Source organism: Pelodiscus sinensis, chromosome 6, assembly GCF_049634645.1.
Source record: "Pelodiscus sinensis isolate JC-2024 chromosome 6, ASM4963464v1, whole genome shotgun sequence".
Classification (NCBI taxonomy): domain Eukaryota; kingdom Metazoa; phylum Chordata; order Testudines; family Trionychidae; genus Pelodiscus; species Pelodiscus sinensis.
Window position 1 is genome coordinate 19,654,912 of NC_134716.1, and position 20,516 is coordinate 19,675,427.

General features: G+C 43.8%; 1 protein-coding gene across 5 annotated transcripts in view; it reads right to left on the reverse strand.

The window, feature by feature from the left end:
• The window catches only part of DENND4C (DENN domain containing 4C), a 134,962-nt gene that overhangs the window by 78,607 nt on the left and 35,839 nt on the right, over window positions 1–20,516 (reverse strand). For all 5 annotated transcript variants that reach the window (XM_075931500.1, XM_075931498.1, XM_075931497.1 and 2 more), the window contains exons 2-4: window positions 17,782–18,103; window positions 1,812–2,064; window positions 140–209 (exon numbers count right to left, since the gene is read on the reverse strand). In XM_075931500.1, coding sequence (XP_075787615.1) covers window positions 140–209; window positions 1,812–2,064; window positions 17,782–18,086 — 628 coding nt within the window. In that variant the 5' untranslated portion in view covers window positions 18,087–18,103. The remainder of the gene's footprint in view (window positions 1–139; window positions 210–1,811; window positions 2,065–17,781; window positions 18,104–20,516) is intronic.

Here is a 20,516-nt window from a genome sequence, read left to right on the forward strand (position 1 = left end):
CATTTGTCAATGGCTATGATATACTGGATCTCTGCCTAAAGAGCAAAGTTAATAAACTGAAAGAATAACTTAAAATAAAGTTAAACAGGATACTTATGTACTTCTGCTAATTTTAAGTGCTCTTATTTGCAAAACTTACCAGCTTTATATGCTATTGAATTAGAAGCCGGCATAGACTTCTTATAACAGAGGTACACACTGGACCCCCACTGTAAGATACAAATTAAGCCTCATCAAAACCACAAAGACAGTATTTGAATGGAGCAGTACAAGTTAAATGTTTGAACTTATTTACTGTTATACCCAAAGCAGAGACAATTTAGAGGAAACATGTTGCTAGTTTTCATCAGCCCAACATGTAACACCACCTCAGGAAATTCAGATTTAATACGGTGTCCTTTATCAGAGCTCATAAGTTAAGAGACACACCCATTGTTCTGTTGCCAACAAACAATCGAACAAGTACAGATGAATTAAAGCGACTATAGCTTTCACTTCTGCGTTTCCTTCATTTTGTCATTCAAATCAGATGGACATCACAAGGTTTTATAGCATCTGAGACCAATGAAATGTTTCCACAGTGTTTATTTTGTTTTCTGGGGTTTGGGGCATGACAATGAGGCTATGTCTACACTGGCGGCTTCTTGCGCAAGAACATCTTGCGCAAGGGTTCTTGTGCAAGAAGTCTTGCGCAAGAAAACGTCCACACTGCCATATGTGAGCTGTGCTTTTGTGCAAGAGTTCCCATGGCAGTGTGGACACTCTCTTGCGCAAGAAAGCTCTGATGGCCTTTTAAGCCATAGGGCTCTCTTGCGCAAGAAATCCCTGCCGAGCGTCCACACTGCCCTCTTGTGCAAGAGCTCCTGCGCAAGAGGGCTTACACCTGATAAAAAAGAGTAACTCTTGCGCAAGGAGCCCTCTCTTACCACGCCGTACTGTAAATTTACTTGCGCAAGAGCGGGCGGGCAGTGTGCAGATTCTTGCACAAGAACGGCCATACTTGCGCAAGAAGCCGCAAGTGTAGACATAGCCTGAATGTTTTAAAAGCTGGTTTCTCTGCATTGTTTGAAAACCAAAGCAGTGCTGCACTAAGAGTATATCTAAACTCTAGGCCCTACAGCAGTACAACTGCAGCATAATGCTGAAGCACAGACACATTGTCAGAAAAGGGTTTCTCCATGAATATAGATAATTCACCTCCTTGAGTGGCCATAGCTAGGTCAACAGAAGAACCCTTGCATCAACCCAGCCAGATCTACACCTATATTTTGGCAGCTTAACTGCAATTCTTAGGAGTTTTTCACGCTACAAATGACATAGTCAGTTGATCTAAATCTTATGTTTAGACCACAGATCAGAAACTGAAGGCAAAGCAGTCTGAAGGCAAAAGTAAAACTAACTTCATTGATGTAATGTTCAACAGAAAGTGTAAGCAACAAAGAACAGGATCCTCTAATTTTTAAATTTAAAAAAAGTGCTATTTGTAACAGGAGGTAAAGAAATGTGTTTACAATGGTTTTTCTATTGGCCCGTAAGTACCACTAATGAGGTTTGTTTTCCCTTTAAAGATGTTTCAACATGCATATTGAGAAAATGACTGGTTAGTTCATAGAAATAATCCTGGCAGAAGCTCCTAAGGAAAAACTGAAACAACAAGAACTACAAAACAAACTTGTCATACTGAGAATGAAAATATATGTTCAGAAGAATACACACATTAAAAACAGTATTAATAAGAGTCCAAAAGCCTTCCTGTTTTGTTCTTTTTTGTTTTAGAAAGGCCTAAAGATTTAAATGACATTTATTCTCACCATGCCACAATTTAAGTTCTTATCAACTTTGCAGAACGTATGGGGAGGCGTTTCTCCTTTGCTGGTAACAATAACACAGATATCTGTTACAGCCAAGGAATTCTGAGGCCGTACTGGAGGAGCCCTTCGATAGGTAATGAAGATTCGCTGGGAAGTAGCTGAACTGTTGTTAACATTGGCACAGCGACCGTAGGGAGTAGCTTGGATCACCTCACAGCCTAAAATGACACGTTCCTTCCCTTCATACAGAACTCTGCAGATGAGGGAAACAAATAGAAAGATACAAATATTACGCAGATATGTTATTTGTGCAGACACATCGTGCTGTCTTTCTAGTACTACAATTAGCTTTGCACACCAACATAAAATAACTGATGTGTGAGAAATGTACACTTCACAGCCTTCTTAACCCTCATCTCACAACAGCAAGAACCATGAGGGATGTGAAAATACGTATTAGGCAACCAGCCTTTGCAGAGAAACTTTTAAAAAGAGGACTTTTGTGGGAATGGCAAGTCTTTAGATTTCTGTGACGTACCTAAATATAGATGTAGGTGTCTAACTTTAGGACACCAAGTCTGAAAGTTTGGCCCTACGTAATTAGCTAAAGGAACAGTGGAAGTGCTTCAATATCAGCTGTCAAAAGAAGCTCTCACAGTATTTCCTTACGCTATATCTTATTCCTTTTCAGAAGCACTAAAATGCCATCAAATTTATTCCAACCTTATTTCAAAATATTTGTAAGGAGTTATTAGGAAAAACAAAAATTTGCTAGTTTGGTCAGCTTTTAGAGAAGTGAGCCAATCAATGTTTGGTAGCACGTTAAAGACTAACATGTGTATTGGGGTACATGAGCATAAGCTTGTATGTTTTGTTAGTCTGGTAGCAATTCAAAGACTATTTGTTGTTTTTTAAGTGTTTCCTGTTACAAACTAACTCAGCTACCCCTCTGAACCTAATAAATGTATTAGTTTTGAAAGTGCCACTGGACTTCTTGTTGTTTTGGCTTAAACAGACTAACACAGCTACCCCTCTGAAATCAAAGTTTGGATTCATAGTTTCTCTGGAATTTTTGTAGCCTCCATTTTAAATACCATTTTAATCTCAAATACAAGCCAATTAAAAGACTTAAAATTTTCTTTGGTATGCTGGGGTAGTTTAACTTCCAGGAGCAGAAAATTAAATATGCTCAGAAGAGAGAAAAAGATGCTTTGATATGAACAGTGGCAAGAAAGGTAGAACGCAAACTGTACAAAATCATATTTCTAAAATAGTAATACACCTGAACCTCCCTAATCCAGGTGTCCCTTATTTGGGAACATTCATGGTTCAGACCCCTGGCAGAGGAAGCAGCTCTGCATCCTACCACACCTAACCCCATTTGGGGAGAATGGCATCGCAGCAAAGTGCTTCTCTGGAGGTTTTTCTCTTGCTGATCTCATAGTGGCAGAGGAGCAGTGCCTGGAAGAAGGGGCACCAGGTAAGCACCCCATCTCTATCCCCCTCACAAACCCTCATTCCCTCCAAAACCCTGCCACAGCACCCTCCCAAAGTCCAAAAAATTCTTTAACCCAGCATACCCTGTTTCTCAGAGTTACTGGATTAAAGAGGCTCAAGTGTACAATGTGCAAGTTTAAACTTCACACACTCAAAAGAAAGCAATTGTTTTGTCTAATCAAATCTCCACAGCCTTGTAATACTTACCTCTTTCACACAATTTTCAACAATATTCAAAAACCTTAGCATACCTCTTTTGTTTCCCTTGACTAAACATACTTAGTTATGCTGAGGATTCTCTTTTTTCTGGTTTCCAAGGAAAAAGCACCTAGCTTCTAATCACAAATTATCTTTTTGGTAAGTGAATAGAGTATCTGCAATCATAACTATCCCCAAATGTCCTCCGCCAAAACTTCTGTGACACACCACTAATATCTTACAAGCATACCATATACTTCTGTCCATGTATTGAAAAACCTAGTACCCAGAGTACCACATTCAAGCAAAAAGATTAAATCAGTTAAAAATATGATACAGCTTTGCATATTATGTCAGCCTGCAGCAGACTAAACCAATCAATCACTTGAGCCACAGAACAATGTTGCAGAGTGGACTTTAAAAAGAAATGTTAGTCCATTAAAGGCCTGATCTTCATCCTGCATCACGGAAATGATCAGATACTGGGTCAGTCTCATAGTAAGGTGCACTAAGTCCATTTCTTTGGGGTGCAATAATACTTTTATGTATACAAGAGCTCAGGTGGTGCTACATGCATGCAAGGGGACTAAGCCCAAAGGCCCCCTGTTGTAGACCTCAGGGCTCTTCCACACTCATCCCAGGAAAGGAGCAGCGGAGAGATCCTCCAAGCGGGCTAGAGTGGCTGCAGAGGAAGCAACCAATCAGGGGCAGAGAGGGCCATGTAAAAACGAGTGGCAATCAGAGCAGGAGGAAGAGAGTTGGTAAGGCTTGTTGGGATGAGCTGCTACTAGGAGCTGGAGGAAAAGGACTGCTTGCCCAGCTGCTTGCAGGAACGGCAGCACAATAGGTAAGTGGGGGCAGGGACCAAGGGCATGAGAGTCTTCTGGCTCGCTGCTCAGACTGAGCAAAGGACAATTTGCAATCAGGGATCAGTGAAGCACTGAGGGAGCTCCAGGCAGGCTGCAGGAACTGGGTAAGGAATGAGCCTGGCGAGGGCCCCAGAAGAATAGTGTGTCTGAGGAGAAGCCCTAGGGTTACAGCACCACACCAGAGCGGAGATTACTGAAAAAACAGAGCCTCAGGCAGGGCTAGAGAAACTGCATGAGAGCCACTAAAAGGGGATCACCAGGGAATAAAGAACACAGGCACAAAACCAGAGGACGTTCTCACTAGAGGTGGATATTGATCCCATCACAAAGCAATATAAAAATGGATTGAGTATGGCATGAACAATATTACTTTCCCTTCAGACATACTTGACAAGTGAAGAGTTCCTTCTGACCTGGCAGGGAATATGTTAGCCCAACAAATTAAGTCTAGCAAAGGTATAAGAAATTGAAACTAGAGCTTTATAATGGGAAAAAGTATCAGAATCTTAATTCAGAATTGTGTACAGTATTCAGGAGTGTAAAAATGTCATGTGAAGGGTACAACAAGATGAAAAATGTATGGGGGGAGGGGGAAATCAAGCTATCCCCAGAAAAACCATACAGCATTGCCAACCATAATAAAATATTAGTAATCACATAATTTTAACGTTAGCATAATCTATTACTTTTACTTGAGTTTCAGAGAGGCCAGAAAGTAAAGCCCATTTACAGTTCACAAGAGTTTAATCTCTCAGGTAATAGTTTATAATACACAGGTAAAATTCATACATTTTCAAATGCTACCAGAAAAATGCTTAAAGATCCAAACAGTGCTTTCAAACATTAAACTGGAATGGTTAATCAGCCTTTAAAACTACTTCAATCAGGCTCATAAAAAGGAAATTTGCTAAGTCAGCAATGTGACAAAAATCAAACCAATTCCTGGCTTCATGCACTCTAATGAAATCCACAAGCAGACCATTAGAAGAAAGGTGTTTGTAACATTCCAGACCACAGAAATAAAATCTGGTCTTTAGAACATATACTTTAACCACAGGACTTCAGGTTCAGGTCATCCTTAAAAATATCAGAGGAAAGCTCTCTCTCATCATGGTGTGATAAGTTTGCTTTTTGAGTTCCGCTTCCAAGCAACAACCCCTTTCAGATTTCTCAGCAGATGTGCAGCCCTAATCAAAGGATATCATTTACTCTTGTACAACATTTAGGAGATAAACCTTTTGGAGGATAAGAACTGTTCCCTATTTCTGATCTCATACTTTGGATCTGATCCACCACCTAAAACAAAGGGAGAGCTTTTTACTGACTTCAACAGGGTTTAGATCAGGACTTTTACTTGGAATGTTGCCACAATTTCTCCAGGATAAATGTCTCTTTCAAGAGACTTACAATGTCTTAGTTCACAAATTCAGTTTTTGTCATAGGCTATCAAATCTACTAGCATTGTGATATGTGTTTTGCCATAAGCCACAGTCCAGGAAAACACATTGGAGCAATTTCCCAAAGGAAGTGACTACACACTGGATCCTGTGCAGGACCTCACTGTCAATTTTTGCATTTTGAGAAAGCTGGCTACAGAGAAAGCAAAAGTGCTCAACAGTCTCAAAGTCTGACCCTCAATGGGGATTTGTGGTGGGTCATATGCAAGGCCTGAAGCAGGTAGATAAAACACTTTACTCTTCTCATTAATGAGGGAAAGTCCCAGGCTTCGGTAAGCTTGTGCAAGGAAATCTAATAGGAACTGAAGGTCAGTCTCAGTGTGTGCAAGGATGACACCATCAGCATACTGCAGATAATTAAGGAATACCCTGAATACTTCAGACTTCTAGAGGAGATGTCAAAGATTAAAGAGTCGCCCATCCATTCTGTAGTGAATGGCAGCTAACTTTAATGAGGACTGAAGTGACTGTTAAACAGAAGAACAGGATTGGAGCAATAAAAGACAGTTACCTGTTTCCATAATTAGTGTCCTTTGAGTGATTGCTCATGGCCACCTGACATAGGTGTATGTGCTCCCCAGTGTTCCCTCTAAGTTTTTCCACCCATGAGCAGAGTGCGTTTTGTCTTGTGCACCAGTAATGAGTTCATGTGGCTTGTTTGGATGTATGCCACTGTGGCACTCAAGTTATTAATAATATCTTACAAATCACTCCCTTTTCCCTCTGCTGCCATGTCTCCTACCCTTCCCTCACCTCATCTGCTCCCCTGGTGCCTTCTGCTGCCCCCAACCCCTCACACTTCTCTGCTGGCCTGACTCCTGCCCTTCTCACTCCCCTCAGCCCTCCTGGGACCTATCCCCCTCCCACTTGACAGGCAGACTCACAGACAGATGCACATATAGATGTTTAGAACAGAAATATGAGGAGAGGGAGAGGAGGTATTTTTTTAAATCTCAAGTAGATTCAGTAGTTCTCCAGGTACAGGAGCATTCACTTTTGGCAAAATTTCTGTAAAGTTTGTCACCTGGTCCTGCAGTTCTCCCATTTGCAAAATTTGTGCAGAAAGCAAATGAGAACTATATGCAATAAGATTTAAGAAACAGGCCCTTAACAGAAACAGCCCCCAGAGTCAGTACCGTATATTCCGGCGTACAAGACGACCTCTGATGTTAAAAACCATCCCCCAAAAATCGGGGGTCGTCTTGTACGCCGGGTATACATCCCAGGCGCGCCTGGGCTGCTCCACCGCCGGAGCCCCTCCGCGGCTTTGAAAGCCTCGGGGGAAGCCGGCGAGGGGGCATCCCAGGCGCGCCTGGGCTGCCCCCCCGCCGGCTTCCCCCGAGGCTTTCAAAGCCGCGGAGGGGCTCCGGCGGGGGAGCAGCCCAGGCGCGCCTGGGATGCCCCCCCGCCGGCTTCCCCCGAGGCTTTCAAAGCTGCTGCGGCTTTGCTCCCGGTGCCTCTGGTCTGCTGGGGACCATCTCCAGCAGACCAGGGACACCAGGAGCAAAGGAGGCGGAGGGGCGCTGGGGTATAAGATGAAACCCTATCTTTTAATTAAAAAGATAGGGGGTCGTCTTATACGCCCAGTCGCCCTATACGCCGGAAAATACGGTACTACTTTCTCCACATCTCTAGGATCTTAAGATAAATATATTATAAAAGGAATATGTTACAGTAGCTAAAGAAGGCGCAGCAATGTATACAGGCAGTCCCCAGGTTATGTACAAGATAGGGACTGTAGGTTTGTTCTTAAGTTGAATCTGTATGTAAGTCGGAACTGGCGTCCAGATTCAGCCGCTGCTGAAACTGACCGCCAGTTCTGACTTACATACAGAATCAACTTAAGAACCCCAGGCGTCCCCAAGTCAGCTGATGCTGAAACTGATCAGCAGCTGATTCCAGGAAGCCCGGGGCAGAGCAACTCTGCCTCGGGCTTCCTGTAGTCAGCGCTGGTCAGTTTCAGCAGAAGCTGACTTGGGGACGCCTGGGGCAGAGCAGCTGGGGTGCTGCTGGGTTGCTCCAGTAGCGCCGCTCCTCGGTGCTACTGGACCAACCCAGCAGCACCCCATCTGCTCTGCCCCAGGCGTCCTGATTCAGCCGCTGCTGAAACTGACCAGCAGCGGCTGAATCAGGACCTGGGGCGGAGCAGCTGGGGTGCTGCCGGGTTGGTCCAGTAGTGCCCAGAGCGGCGCTGCAGGACCAATCGGCAGCGCCCCAGCTGCTCTGCCCTAGGGTCCAAAACAAAAGCCTGGTCTGCTGGGGGGGAGGGGCACAGTAGCTGCGCCCCCCCCCCCAGCAGACCAGGGACACGGGGAGCAGAGCCGCAGCGGTAGCGGGGTGCCGCGCCTCTGAGGCTTTGCTCTGGCAAAGTCTCAGAGGTGCGGGACCCCGCCATGGCTGCAGCTTCAGTCCCGGTGCCTGTGGTCTGCTGGGGACGGTCCCCAGCAGACCACAGGCACCCGGACTGAAGCGGCAGCAGCGGCGGTTCCCCGTGCTTCTGAGGCTTTGCCAGAGCAAAGCCTCAGAAGCGCGGAAACCCGCCCGGTGTCCCTGGTCTGCTGGAGACGGTCTCCAGCAGACCAGGGGCACCGGAGCAGCTTACGAACGGGGCTCTCTCGCCCCGGAGCTCGCAGGTAGCAATCCGCCACCTCGACCTCCGGGGCGAGAAAGCCCCGATCGTAAGTGCGGATCTGACATAAGTCGGATCCGACATAAGTCGGATCCGCGTAAGTCGCGGACTGCCTGTACTTAAGATAAGTTTTATTGTTGTGCCTGTGAAGTACAGAAAAAGCTAATGCAATATTGTTAATTATACCCTCATCTCTTACTATAACTCTCTCTCTGGATCACCAAGCACAAAAGTCTGCAACAATAGAAGCAATGAACACAGATGACACAGCCTGGGAATTTTTGTTAATTATGTAGCCTGAAGAGTGTGCAGACCAAGTGCTAATACTGCAGCCCAGTGACTCAGCATTGTCTAACTTTTGAGAAAACACCTGAGGGAGTACCTCAAACTCACTCTCTCTTCTTAAAGTTTTGATTTTAAGTCAGCTTAACTTCTGTGCCAGGAAACATAATGGAGCAAATAATTAAGGACTTCATCTGCAAACATCAGGAATTTAATAAGGTGACAAGTAACAGCCAGCATGGATTTATAAAGAACAAATCATGTCAAACAATCTGGACAAACTAGAGAAATGGTCTCAGATAAATAGGATGAATGATAATTACTCCACTTAGGGAGGAACAATCAGTTCCATGCATACAGAATGGGACTGCCTTAGAAGAAGTATTGCAGAAAGGGATCTAAGGGTCATAGTGGACCACCAGCTAAATGTGAGTCAACAGTGTGACACTGTTGCCAAAAAAAAAAAACCCCAAAAAACAAACCACCAGCAACTATTATTCTGGGATGCATTAATAGGAGTGTCGTGAGCAAGACATGAGAAGTAATTCTTCCACTGTACTCTGCGCTGATTAGGCCTCAGTTGGAGTACTGTGTCCAGTTCTGGGTACCACATTAAAAGAAATATGTGGAGAAATTGGAGAGGATCCAGAGAAGAAAAACAAAAATGACTAAAGGTCTAGATTCAAAGACATGACATATGAGGAAAGACTGAAAGAATTGAGTTAGTTAAATTAGGAATGGAGATCAAGTACCTAAAAGGGTGTTACAAGGAAGAGGGAGAAAAATTGTTCTCCTTGATCTCTGATGACAGGACAAGAAGCAATGGGCCTAAACTGCAGCAAGAGAGGTTTAGGTTGGACATTAGGAAATACTTCCTGTCAAGATGGTTAAAAACTGGAAAAAATTGCCTACAAAGGCTGTGGAATCTCCATCACTGGAGATAGATGCCTATCTAACCTTAAATATCTTAAGCTATCAGGGATGATCTAGATGGTTCTTGGTCCTGCCATAGGGTCAGGGAACTGGACTTGATGACTTCTCAAGGTTCCTGCCAGTTCTTGTATTCTATGAGTCTATGATTCTAAGGCTACGTCTACACTGGCCCCTTTTATGAAAGGGGCATGCTAATTTTAAACTTCGTAATAGGGAAATCCGCGGGGGATTTAAATATCCCCCCGCGGGATTTAAATAAAGATGTCCGCCGCTTTTTTCCGGCTTGGGGAAAAGCTGGAAAAAAGCGTCTAGACTGGCCTGATCCTCCGGAATAAAGCCCTTTTCCGGAGGATCTCTTATTCCTACTTCAAAGTAGGAATAAGAGATCCTCCGGAAAAGGGCTTTATTCCGGAGGATCGGTCCAGTCTAGATGCTTTTTTCCGGCTTTGAAGTAGGAATAAGAGTAAGACTAACCTCACCAAGCAGGGCACCATCCTAATTAGACTTCCAGCATACCCTTTCCTACAAGCTAAGGGGAGTGTTTATCACTGTACCAATTCTATCATTCCTTGGCTAAATAATAGTCTTCTGGCTTTTAACCCATTTTCAGACTTGCCAAACAGTCAAGAGGGATGGGGGCAAAAGTAGGGTACTGACAGATCCTAGGAGAGGCAGTCTGAAGGGGAACACAGAAGAGGAACCATCACTGAAGAGTCAAGTTAGATGCACTAAGTCTTTCTGCAATTAGAAGAAAAAAAATTAAACTGCAAGGATTATGTCTTTAAATTTGCACAATTAGGAGATAGTTCTGGCAGCCTAGCTTTTCATCCTGGCTAGTAGCTTAGTCCTCAGACTGAAAGATAATAGATTAGGATAGATTTGTTTTTATTACAAATTTGCCTTTCAGTAGAGGCATATTTCTACTATTCACCAATCTTCACTGCCTGGCAGCTGTGTTTTATCACTAGATTTCTAAGACTTAGATGAAGCACCATTCCAAATACTGATCTCTTATTAAGAAAATTTAATGCTAACCATATAAATAAAACTTTCAGATCCTATATTTGAGTCCACTTTCACCTGCACACCAACCCACATCTTGTATGCACTTATATACTGAAGTTGACAAGAGATGCCATTTCTTCCAATATATTCTGCACAGTTACAAAATAGCAGGCACTACAGCAAAAAACGTGCATATGCATCAGTGATCACAGAGAAAAGCTTGTTCTGATTTTCTAATGTGGCATCACAACTAGATTATGTTTTGAATTAAAAACAGAGCGAGAAACTTTTCCAGAATGACACTTTTTGTCCTCAGTTCAGAATAGCTATTTTTGCTGTAAAAATTCTTAGTAGTATGCATGTCCATAGGCCATACTTGCAATTTTTTGCCACTTCGCAGTATGCGCAGAGACATTAAAAATGTTTTTCTTTCCTCTGAATAAAGGCTACTTTGTCCTGTATTGTTTAGCTAGGATAGTATTTTATATGTATCCAATGAAGAATGTAGGAAAAAATAACAGATATGAAAGTATTTTTAGATTGATTATTCTAACTTAATAGTCTAATTCCTAGTGAAGATTGACTTAAGTCCTGAAAAAAAAGCTTTTATGTATCTTCCAGAACATAAACATTAGTTTCAACAAAATTAGATATTTTTAACTGAAATGGACAATTATTTTTAGAACCTTGATAAATTCTTGTCTTCAACATCCAGCAGAATGAAGTTCTGCTGTATAATTACATCGTGTGAAAAATATTTCCTTTTATTAGTCTGAATTTTCCATATTTCAGTTTAATTGAATGTTCCTTTGTTCTTGCTTTATGAGACAGGGATAACAGAAACTTGCAATATGCCTTCAGTATATCAGTCATTATTATATGGAGACTGCATAGTAATAACTGAATTTAGGTTCCCCAATATCTTCTAGCATAAAGGAATCTTGTTACCTTTTCTTTAAGCAATTCTCTCACCCCCAGCGCTTGCAGCTGGGCTTTTATATCCCAGCAGGCACAATGCCCTCAGGCTAAATGCCTTTTTTGGTCCTATGAAATTGTGTTCTGGTTTTGCTGAGAAAACTTTGGAAGACTACTGTTTCCTTTCTCTTATTTATGTTCCCTGTGAAAATTGACAGCATGACAATTATAACTGAAAACAAAAATTCAAAAATCAGACTCATCTACTGCTGTCAGAGTTTCAAAGGGGTAGCTGTGTTAGTCTGTAATTGAAAAAAAACGTTTAAAACAATGAATAGTCCTGCAGCACCTTAGGCTACATCTGGACAACAGGGCTATTTCGGGATGCTTACGGTATCCCGAAATACCAATTCGGCATATTTAAACACACCCGTTATTTCAAAATATATTTCAAAATAATGGGCGCACTGTTCCGGCGTAACCCTCGTTCCATGAGGGTTAAGGGATTTTTCAGAATAGTGCCTTATTTCAAAATTTAGTGCTGCCTAGCGCAAATTGCATAGCTTATATCGAGATAAGAGTGCCGTGTAGACCCACCCTTATAGACTAACAACATATGTAGATGGTATCATGAGCTTTTGTGGGTACAACCCACTTCTTCACAGAAACAGACACTATACTGGAAATGCCTGGAGGCTGCAAGAGTAGCTGCAGCATTTTAGGGTAAACAAGAGTGCTCACCATGCTGCTGCCACCTCCAGAGGGGCCAACAGCTTCCACAGGCCCCAGAACAAGGTGTGAGGAAATGGCTTCTTGCTCCAGAACGGGTAGAGCCTCGGGCGGAAGGGGCAGGGCTGAGCAACCAGCCCTCAGCACCACCCAGACTGCAGCGCTGCCTCCCTTCCCCTGCCATCCTCAGAGCCACTCCAACCACAAGAGTAGCCACAGTAGCAGCTCCTTTGAATTTCTAGAGTCCAGGGCAGCTGCCACATTAGTCCCTTCCTCACTCCCTGGCGGAACTGGCCAAATCTGACAAATAGCCTCAGACACTCGTAAGGGGGCACTAAGTTGGATAGGAGTTCCCTCAGCTCCAGAGAGAGAGACAGAGAGACAGAGAGAGAGACAGAGAGACAGAGAACTGGGCTCCCTTCATAAATCCACTGGATACTAACTCCACATACTGGGTCCAACATTCCTCTCTGGGATAAGCAGCTTTCTCCTGCTACTATGTAACTCAAGTGCTGAAGGTTCAATCCCCACACCAATAATTCATGGTGGGAGAACTGCTACAGATGCATACAGTAGGCTCTTCCTTTTTTAAAGCCTAGCAAGTTACATATAAAAATACAAATTCAAAGAAAGTTAGACTGAAAAAATCAAGAACTCGAAGTTAGGTAGAACCAGGTTGCTCACCAACCTTAATTATGCCCCTTTGCATGTATGCCTTATCATACAGTCTTTAGCTATTTGATCATAATGTCTCCCCATAGGAACCTTGCCTCAGCCATTGCAAGATGAATGCATAAAGGGGCAGAATTAAAATTACATGGACAACTTTATATCAGGCATTTCTCGGCTTTCTGAATGATCTACTTTTTACCTGAACAAACAGGTATCTTTTCAACATTTTTTTTAATATAATTTTTCATCCATTTATCATGTCCCTTTTTAATCTCTTGCTTAAAGTAACCTATTCAGTCTCTCTTCATATAAAGAGGTCTTCAATGCCTCTAATTATTTTCAAAGGACTTTTCTGATTCCTGACCCAATTCAGCAATCTCATTTATGAAACGGTTTGACTAATACTGTAGGGAGCATTCTGTAAAGATATACAACTGAATTATAGAAATGGCATTAGACTAGTCTCTATCATTTTCCTTAGGCATGCTAAGACTATGTTTGTTCTGATAACAGCTGTGTTTTGAGCAAAGGTCTTCACTAAGTAGTCGACAATGACATCGAGATCCATTTAGAGTTGATATGTTTAGTTTTGTACCCTGTAAATTGTATGAGAAGTTCAAAAAATGTGCATTAACACAGAGCTTTATTCACTATCATTATTGCTCACTTACCTATCTTGATTAGGTCTCTCTGAAGTTTCTCAGACTCTTCAGGATTTTTACTAATCTAAACACTGTCACTTGCAGTTTTTGGTACCTCACTCCCTTTTCTAGAAGATAGTCAATATATCTGTTAAACACCTAATAACCTCCAGGCACATCTAATGTAATTTGTAAAAAACCTTAATATTGGTCATATAAAAGCTGGTAAGGAAAAATTATTTAATTTGTCCAGTGATTATTGAGTTGCAGTTATAGCTCCATAACTAAGACTAAACTATTTCCCCATTATAAGGTTGATATTGATACAAATTCTGCCTCCTCAGCTTCCACAAGAAAAGGGTTTTTTTTTCCCACCTCTGCTTTGCTTATGCATGAGTGTCATATTGGAGGTGAATGGACCAGCTATGAGAGTAAATCTAAGGGAGAAACACTTTATCCCTTGTGGAAGGGAAACTTCCTGCCACAGAACCACTCAGAAGTGGTTTGGTCTAGGAATTTCAAATGGTTGCATTGCTTAGGCCAAAAATGAGAACAAATCTATTGATGAGGTAACTTGCAAATATTCTGTATTGAAAACTATTGTGGGTACTATGCAATATGTCCACAATATAAAGTGGTCAAGCCCTGAGACATGTCATACCTCAGGGGTGGGCGTGTGTATAGGCCACAAAAGACAACTTAAAACCACCTTTGAGATTTCACTGTCCTGCATCTGCCCCGGTGCCAGTGTGGACCTCCGTTCAATTTAGAAGAGGCTGGAAAAGGACCTAAGTGCTACAGGAAAGCATTCCCGTTATACGGTAAGCCTGAGTTTTATAATGCACTCTCTCAAAAGTTGGAGAGCAAAGTTTCAGGAGGAAGAAAGCCTGTATGTTATCTAAAGGAGCGCTGTTTTCTGGAATTTTGAAGTTTCAAAATTCATCAAGGTGTTTTGATATATGAGAAGATCTACAATACTTGAGGTTCTGAACTCTGCGAAGAGATGTCTAATTTCACGGTCCAGATGCAACTACAAAAATATGTTGGTCTAATTCAGGGGTTCCCAAACTTTTTGACACGGGGACCAGTAAATCCATTCACGAGTTTTTGGAGTACTGGTAACACTCATTTGCATATTCATTAAAAATGATTAATATTCAAATAAGTTGTTTCTGGTCCTTCCAAAGGCCCCAGTGCCACCTTTAGCAAAGCTTTTGATATGGTCACCCACAATATTCTTGCCAGCAAGTTAGGGGACTATTGGGGATTGGATAAATGAACCGTAAGATAGATAGAAGGATGGCTAGACCAGGGTTTTCCAAACTTTTTACTTGAGTTGGAACCTGGTTTTTTTTTAGTACTGTTTTTTGCAGCCCAAAAATATAAATGCATATAAAAAAAGAATTAAAAATGAATAAATTTTCAGTGTTTCACCTGGCTGCATCCTCCGCCCAGCCTGGGCCAGGGCTTGGGGGACCCGGCGCTGCATGGACACTCCAGGAGGCGGAAGCAAGAGCAGATTGGGGGTAAGGTATCTGGCTAGGAGGGAGGGTGCAAGGAGGGGTAGGGTTGCCCGGTGTCCGGTTTTGTACCGGACTGTCCGGTATTAGAGGGTTCTGTCTGGGAAACAAATTGAGAAAATACCGGACATAGAAAATGTCCGGCATTTTCTAATTAGTTAAGTTTTATTATTATTAGGTGTATCAGTCCATAGCTGCAAACTGCCTGGCTGCTAGATGTGCTCACATTGCGTGAGTGTGTCTCCCAGCCAGGCAGTTCGCAACTACTCAAGAGAGGGTATGGGGGGGGGGGGGGGGGAGGGCAAAATGGAATCCCTGGGGCTGGACTCACTTGTGTGCCTGGGTCAGTCCTGCTTCCCGCCAGCTGATTCGCTCTCCCCCCTCCCCCGCTTCTCCTCCTGATTTCCCCCGTCCAGCCCTGCTGCTGGTTCTCCCCTGCCCCCCACCGATCTCCTCCATCCAGCTCTGCTCCCCCCAACAACCTTCCCCGACCAGCTCTGCCCCCCACTCCCAGCCAGCCGATTCTCCCCCATTTCTCCTCCCAATCTCCCTTGGCCAGCCCCACTGCCCTTGTCCAGCCATGCTTTCGGCGGCTGGTTCTCCCGTCGCCCTCTTCCCGATCTCCCCCGGCCAGCCCCCCGTCCCAGTCCAGCCCTGCTTCCGCCGGCCGCCCCACCCCTGCACGCCCCGATTGCCGCCAGATAGCCCCGCTACCCCCAACCCTGCTTCCCAGAGGCCAGTTTAGCCCCCCCACACACACCGCTCCTCTCAGCCCACCCTGCCCCACTCCCCTCCCAGCAGCCACATTGAGGCCCGGTATTTTTTTCATGCGGCCCGGTTACAGGCTACAGCCCATAGTTTGGGAAATGCTAGTCTAATTAGTCTTCACTGAAGATAATCAAGAAATATTTGTGATTAGGAATAAGAGGTAAAATTTGAATTCATGGATTACAATAATATAAACCTCAGAAGCAAAATGCAGGACAATGTAGCACTTTAAAGACTACCATCTTGTTAGTCTTTAAAGTGCTACATTGTCCTGCATTTTGCTTCAGTTACCCCAGACTAACACGGCTACATTTCTATCCATAAACCTCAGAAGGAGCTTTAGTAAACCGTGTCAGCTTATAAGCGTCTTGATTTTGTAAGACTTATATTTAACTACAGAGACACAGTAGAAGCTGTTCTGTAAAAATTATGCATATATTTAGTTTAAATAGAGAAGTAAAAATTCTGCTAGAGCACATAAGGGCCGCAATTTAAAACACTCTGGTTCTGAAAGAATAAGTCTAGACATCTCAGCAGAGCACTATACATGATCCAATCGCTGAAAAGAAATCTGTCAGAACATGTAAGATACACAACCTCGTAAGTGATCATGGCACAGCACAGTAATAAAGGCCATGAAAGTACCTATTTATCGGATAACTGGGGCCCTACCAAATTCAATCCATTTTGGTCAATTTCACAAGTCAGAGTTTTAAAATGTTATGATTTTAAGATATTTAAATATGAAACTTCCCTGTGTTGTGACTGTAGGGGTCAGGACACAGAAAGGAGGTGACAGGGCAGGGGTGCACGATTATTACAGGGGGCTTGTGATACTACTACCATTACTTCTGCATTGCCACTGGCGCTTGGTGCTGCCTTCAGAGCTGGGCAGCCAGAAGAGTGCAGATAGTGGCTAGAAGCCCAGCTCTGAAGGCAGAGCCACTGTCAGCAACAACACAGAAGAAAGGGTGGCACAGTATAGTATTGTCATCCTTATTTCTGCACTGGTGCTGCAGGGTGTGGTCTTCCAAGGTGAGTGCCTGGCAGCCATCCTCCAGTGGCTCAGTTCTGAAAGCAGCCCAAAAATAACAGTGGCAATAGTATGACCCCCTAAAGTAGCCCTGAAACCCCCTGAAACTCTTTTTTTGGTTCAAGACCCCCAGCTTGAGAAATACTGGTCTCCATTATGAAATCTACATAGCATAGGATAAAAGCACACAAAGACAACTGGCTGGGAGGGGAGCAGATTTCATTGACATTTTTCACAGCTAAAAATTTGGCAGGGCCTTACTGATAACCTGAAGGACTCTAGTTCAATCATTCTACTCCATTAAGATATTAAAAGTGGCTACTTCCATAGAGTTGGTGTGCATTTATCCCCATATAGTCATTAACTCTTCTCAAATGACCACCTTCCAATACAGTATGTTTTTTGGTTTCCTTATTGTTGTGAGCTATACATTCACCATTTTCAGTGATCTTCACTCTGGGCCTATCTAAAATTCTTATTTCCTACAAAAGAATCTCACGTATCCACACTTTTGTTTCAGTTCACCGCAATGTAGACCCATTGTACATACATTATTACTGATTTAGACATATTCCACTTGATCATTTTGACAAATATTATTTCAGAAGAATGTCATTTGTCTTTTGCGTTGCCTATCAAAAAGGGAACAGATCTCTCACACATGTTAAGCAGTGACAGATGTGACAAGATTAACAACAAAAGTCAGCATTGTTACTACATGTTCTCTTTTTCACAAATCCTTGCTTCAGTAAGGATTACATTCTTATTCTTTCTATAAAAAATTGTGTCTGATCAATAAACAAATAATTATAGGGCTCTCACCCAATGTCAGTAAGTGGTGGTTTGTCCCGGCCCCTCTTGTAGCAAAGGAAGAGCTCTGGGCTTTTAAGACTTCCATAGTTCAAGTTGGCTTGAAGGGCTGTGGGGGTGGCTTCAACACAGGTGTAACCCTCAGGCACTGTTTCACCAGCTGATTTGATGATGACAGCCAGGTCTGTAATTGGAGCCTTTGGACCAGCTGACTTAGTTTCAGAGCGATTGACTTCTTGGTCCAGAGGAGTTGAAGTATCAGTGAGTCCTGCCACTACAAAGTAGTCAGCCACTCTTGGACTTTTGTCTTCTATCATGGTTGTCACTGTACTTCCTGAAAAAGAAAGACATGAACACGTTGACAATTTTCATATAACGTTTGTGTCATTTTCACAAAAGCAGAGATTACGGAAACAAAAAAGTGTTCAAATTAATTTCAGTAACATAAGCATTTCAGTATGTAATGCCACAAATTACATGCAAAATGTAGTGCAACCCCAAGGTTTAATTCTCCCAAAGGTTCATTCTTCTTAATGAATCTTTAGCGCATCTGGCACAAATATCTTACACCACCAGCTACAACCGTGCCATACGAACACCTGCTCTTACGTCCAGAATGTCACCCAGAAAGAAGCAGGCAACATTATTTCCTGCAAATTGTAACCAAACTTGCTTGTCTTCTTATTATCTTAACAAGAAATAGGGCTGAGTGGACTTGTAGGTTCTAAACTTTCAAGTTGTTTTATTTTGGAATGCAGTTTGTTTTGTACCTGACTCAGCTTTCATAACAGATTACACTACAATATTTGTATTTAGATGAATTGAAAAGTACTCATTTTTTATAGTGCAAGTGTTTGTAGTCAAAAGTAAATATAAAGTGAGCACTGTTGCATTCTGTGTTGTAAGTGAAATTATTACATTTAGAATGCAGAAAAACACAAAATATTTAAATAAAAAGTATTCTACAATTGTTACTTGGGCAACATGTTAAGGCGGTCACGTGCTTAAACTAATTTTTATATAAAATAGGGATGTAAAATCCCTTTTAATTAATTAACCGATTAAACATTAAGTTTAAGTAGTTAACTGATTAAATGGGGGTCGGGCGGAAGCACCTGTGCTACAGGATGGGACTACTCTAGATTGGCTGCTATTGACCCAGTGTGACCTGGGAGTCAGCAGCCTTGCACAGGGCCAGAAGCAGCTGGGTCGCTTCCCTCTCCCCATCACTGGCTGCTGCTTCCAGCCCATGTGGGTTGGGAGCTGGTAGCCCTTTGGGGCTGGAGCAGCCCTCCATCCCCAATGGGCCGCAGGTGGGGGTTGCTCCTGGGTAATGGTTAACAATTACTGGTAAGCATCACCTGTTAAGTGATGCTTACTGGTTACCTGTTCACATTTCTTAATATAAAACAAATACACCTATTAAGAGTGTAAATACAGGCAGTCCCAGAGTTACGCGGATCTGACTTACGTCGGATCCGCAGTTACGAACGGGCCCATCTCCCTGGTCTCCAGCAGACCAGGGAGAGGAAGCAAAGCGGCGGAGCACACGGGCAGCGGACAGCCCAAACGCGTCTGGGCTGTCTGCTGCCCGCGTGCTCCGCGGCTTTGCTCCCCGTCTCCCTGGTCTCCAGACCAGGGGGACGGGGAGCAAAGCAGAGCAAAGCCGCGGAGCCCGAGGGCAGCAGGACAGCCACGGCGCGTCTGGGTTGTCCTGCTGCCCCCGTGCTCCGCGGCTTTGCTCCGGACGCCTGTGGTACAGCAGCTGGGGCGCTGCCGGTTGGTCCCGTAGCACCGCTCTGGGCGCTTTTGGACCAACCCGGCAGCACCCCAGCTGCTCTGCCCCAGGCGTCCTGATTCAGCCACTGCTGGTCACTTTCAGCAGCGGCTGAATCAGGACGCCTGGGGCAGAGCAGCTTGGGTGCTGCTGGGTTGGTCCAGTAGCGCCGAGGAGCGGCGGCGCTACTGGACCAACCCAGCAGCACCCCAGCTGCTCTGCCCCAGGCGTCCCCAAGTCAGCCGCTGCTGAAACTGACCAGTGGCTGACTACAGGAAGCCCCTGCCCCGGGATTCCTGGAATCAGCCGCTGATCAGTTTCAGCAGCAGCTGACTTGGGGACGCCTGGGGTTCTTAAGTTGAATCTGTATTTAAGTCAGAACTGGCGTCCAGATTCAGCCGCTGTTGAAACTGATCAGTTTCAGAAGCGGCTGAATCTGGACACCAGTTCCGACTTACATACAGATTCAACTTAAGAACAAACCTACAGTCCCTATCTTGTACGTAACCCGGGGACTGCCTGTACACAAAAAGGCATCTCCATCCAAACATACAGATTCAACTTAAGAACAAACCTACAGTCCCTATCTTGTACGTAACCTGGGGACTGCCTGTACACAAAAAGGCATCTCCATCCAAACTAAATCTCCATCCAAAAAAAAATTCCAAATGTTTTTATTTTCTAATAATCTGGTGGGGATGGGCTGTGTGATATTCCTAGAGCAGTGGTCACCAACCAGTTGATCTCGATTGACTGGTCAATCACGGGGGCACTGCCAGTTGATTGAGAGTCAGTGTTCCCAGCTTGCCTTTGCTCTCCTTCCCCCACCCCCGCAACGAGGCACTCGCGCTGGCGCTACAGCCTCCTGCCCCTTGCAAAAATGGAGCTATCTCCAGCTTCCTGCTGCATGGGGAGGTGAGGGGAGTCCCGAGGCTCCACACCAGATCCAGCTTCTCAGGAAGAGCGCTGC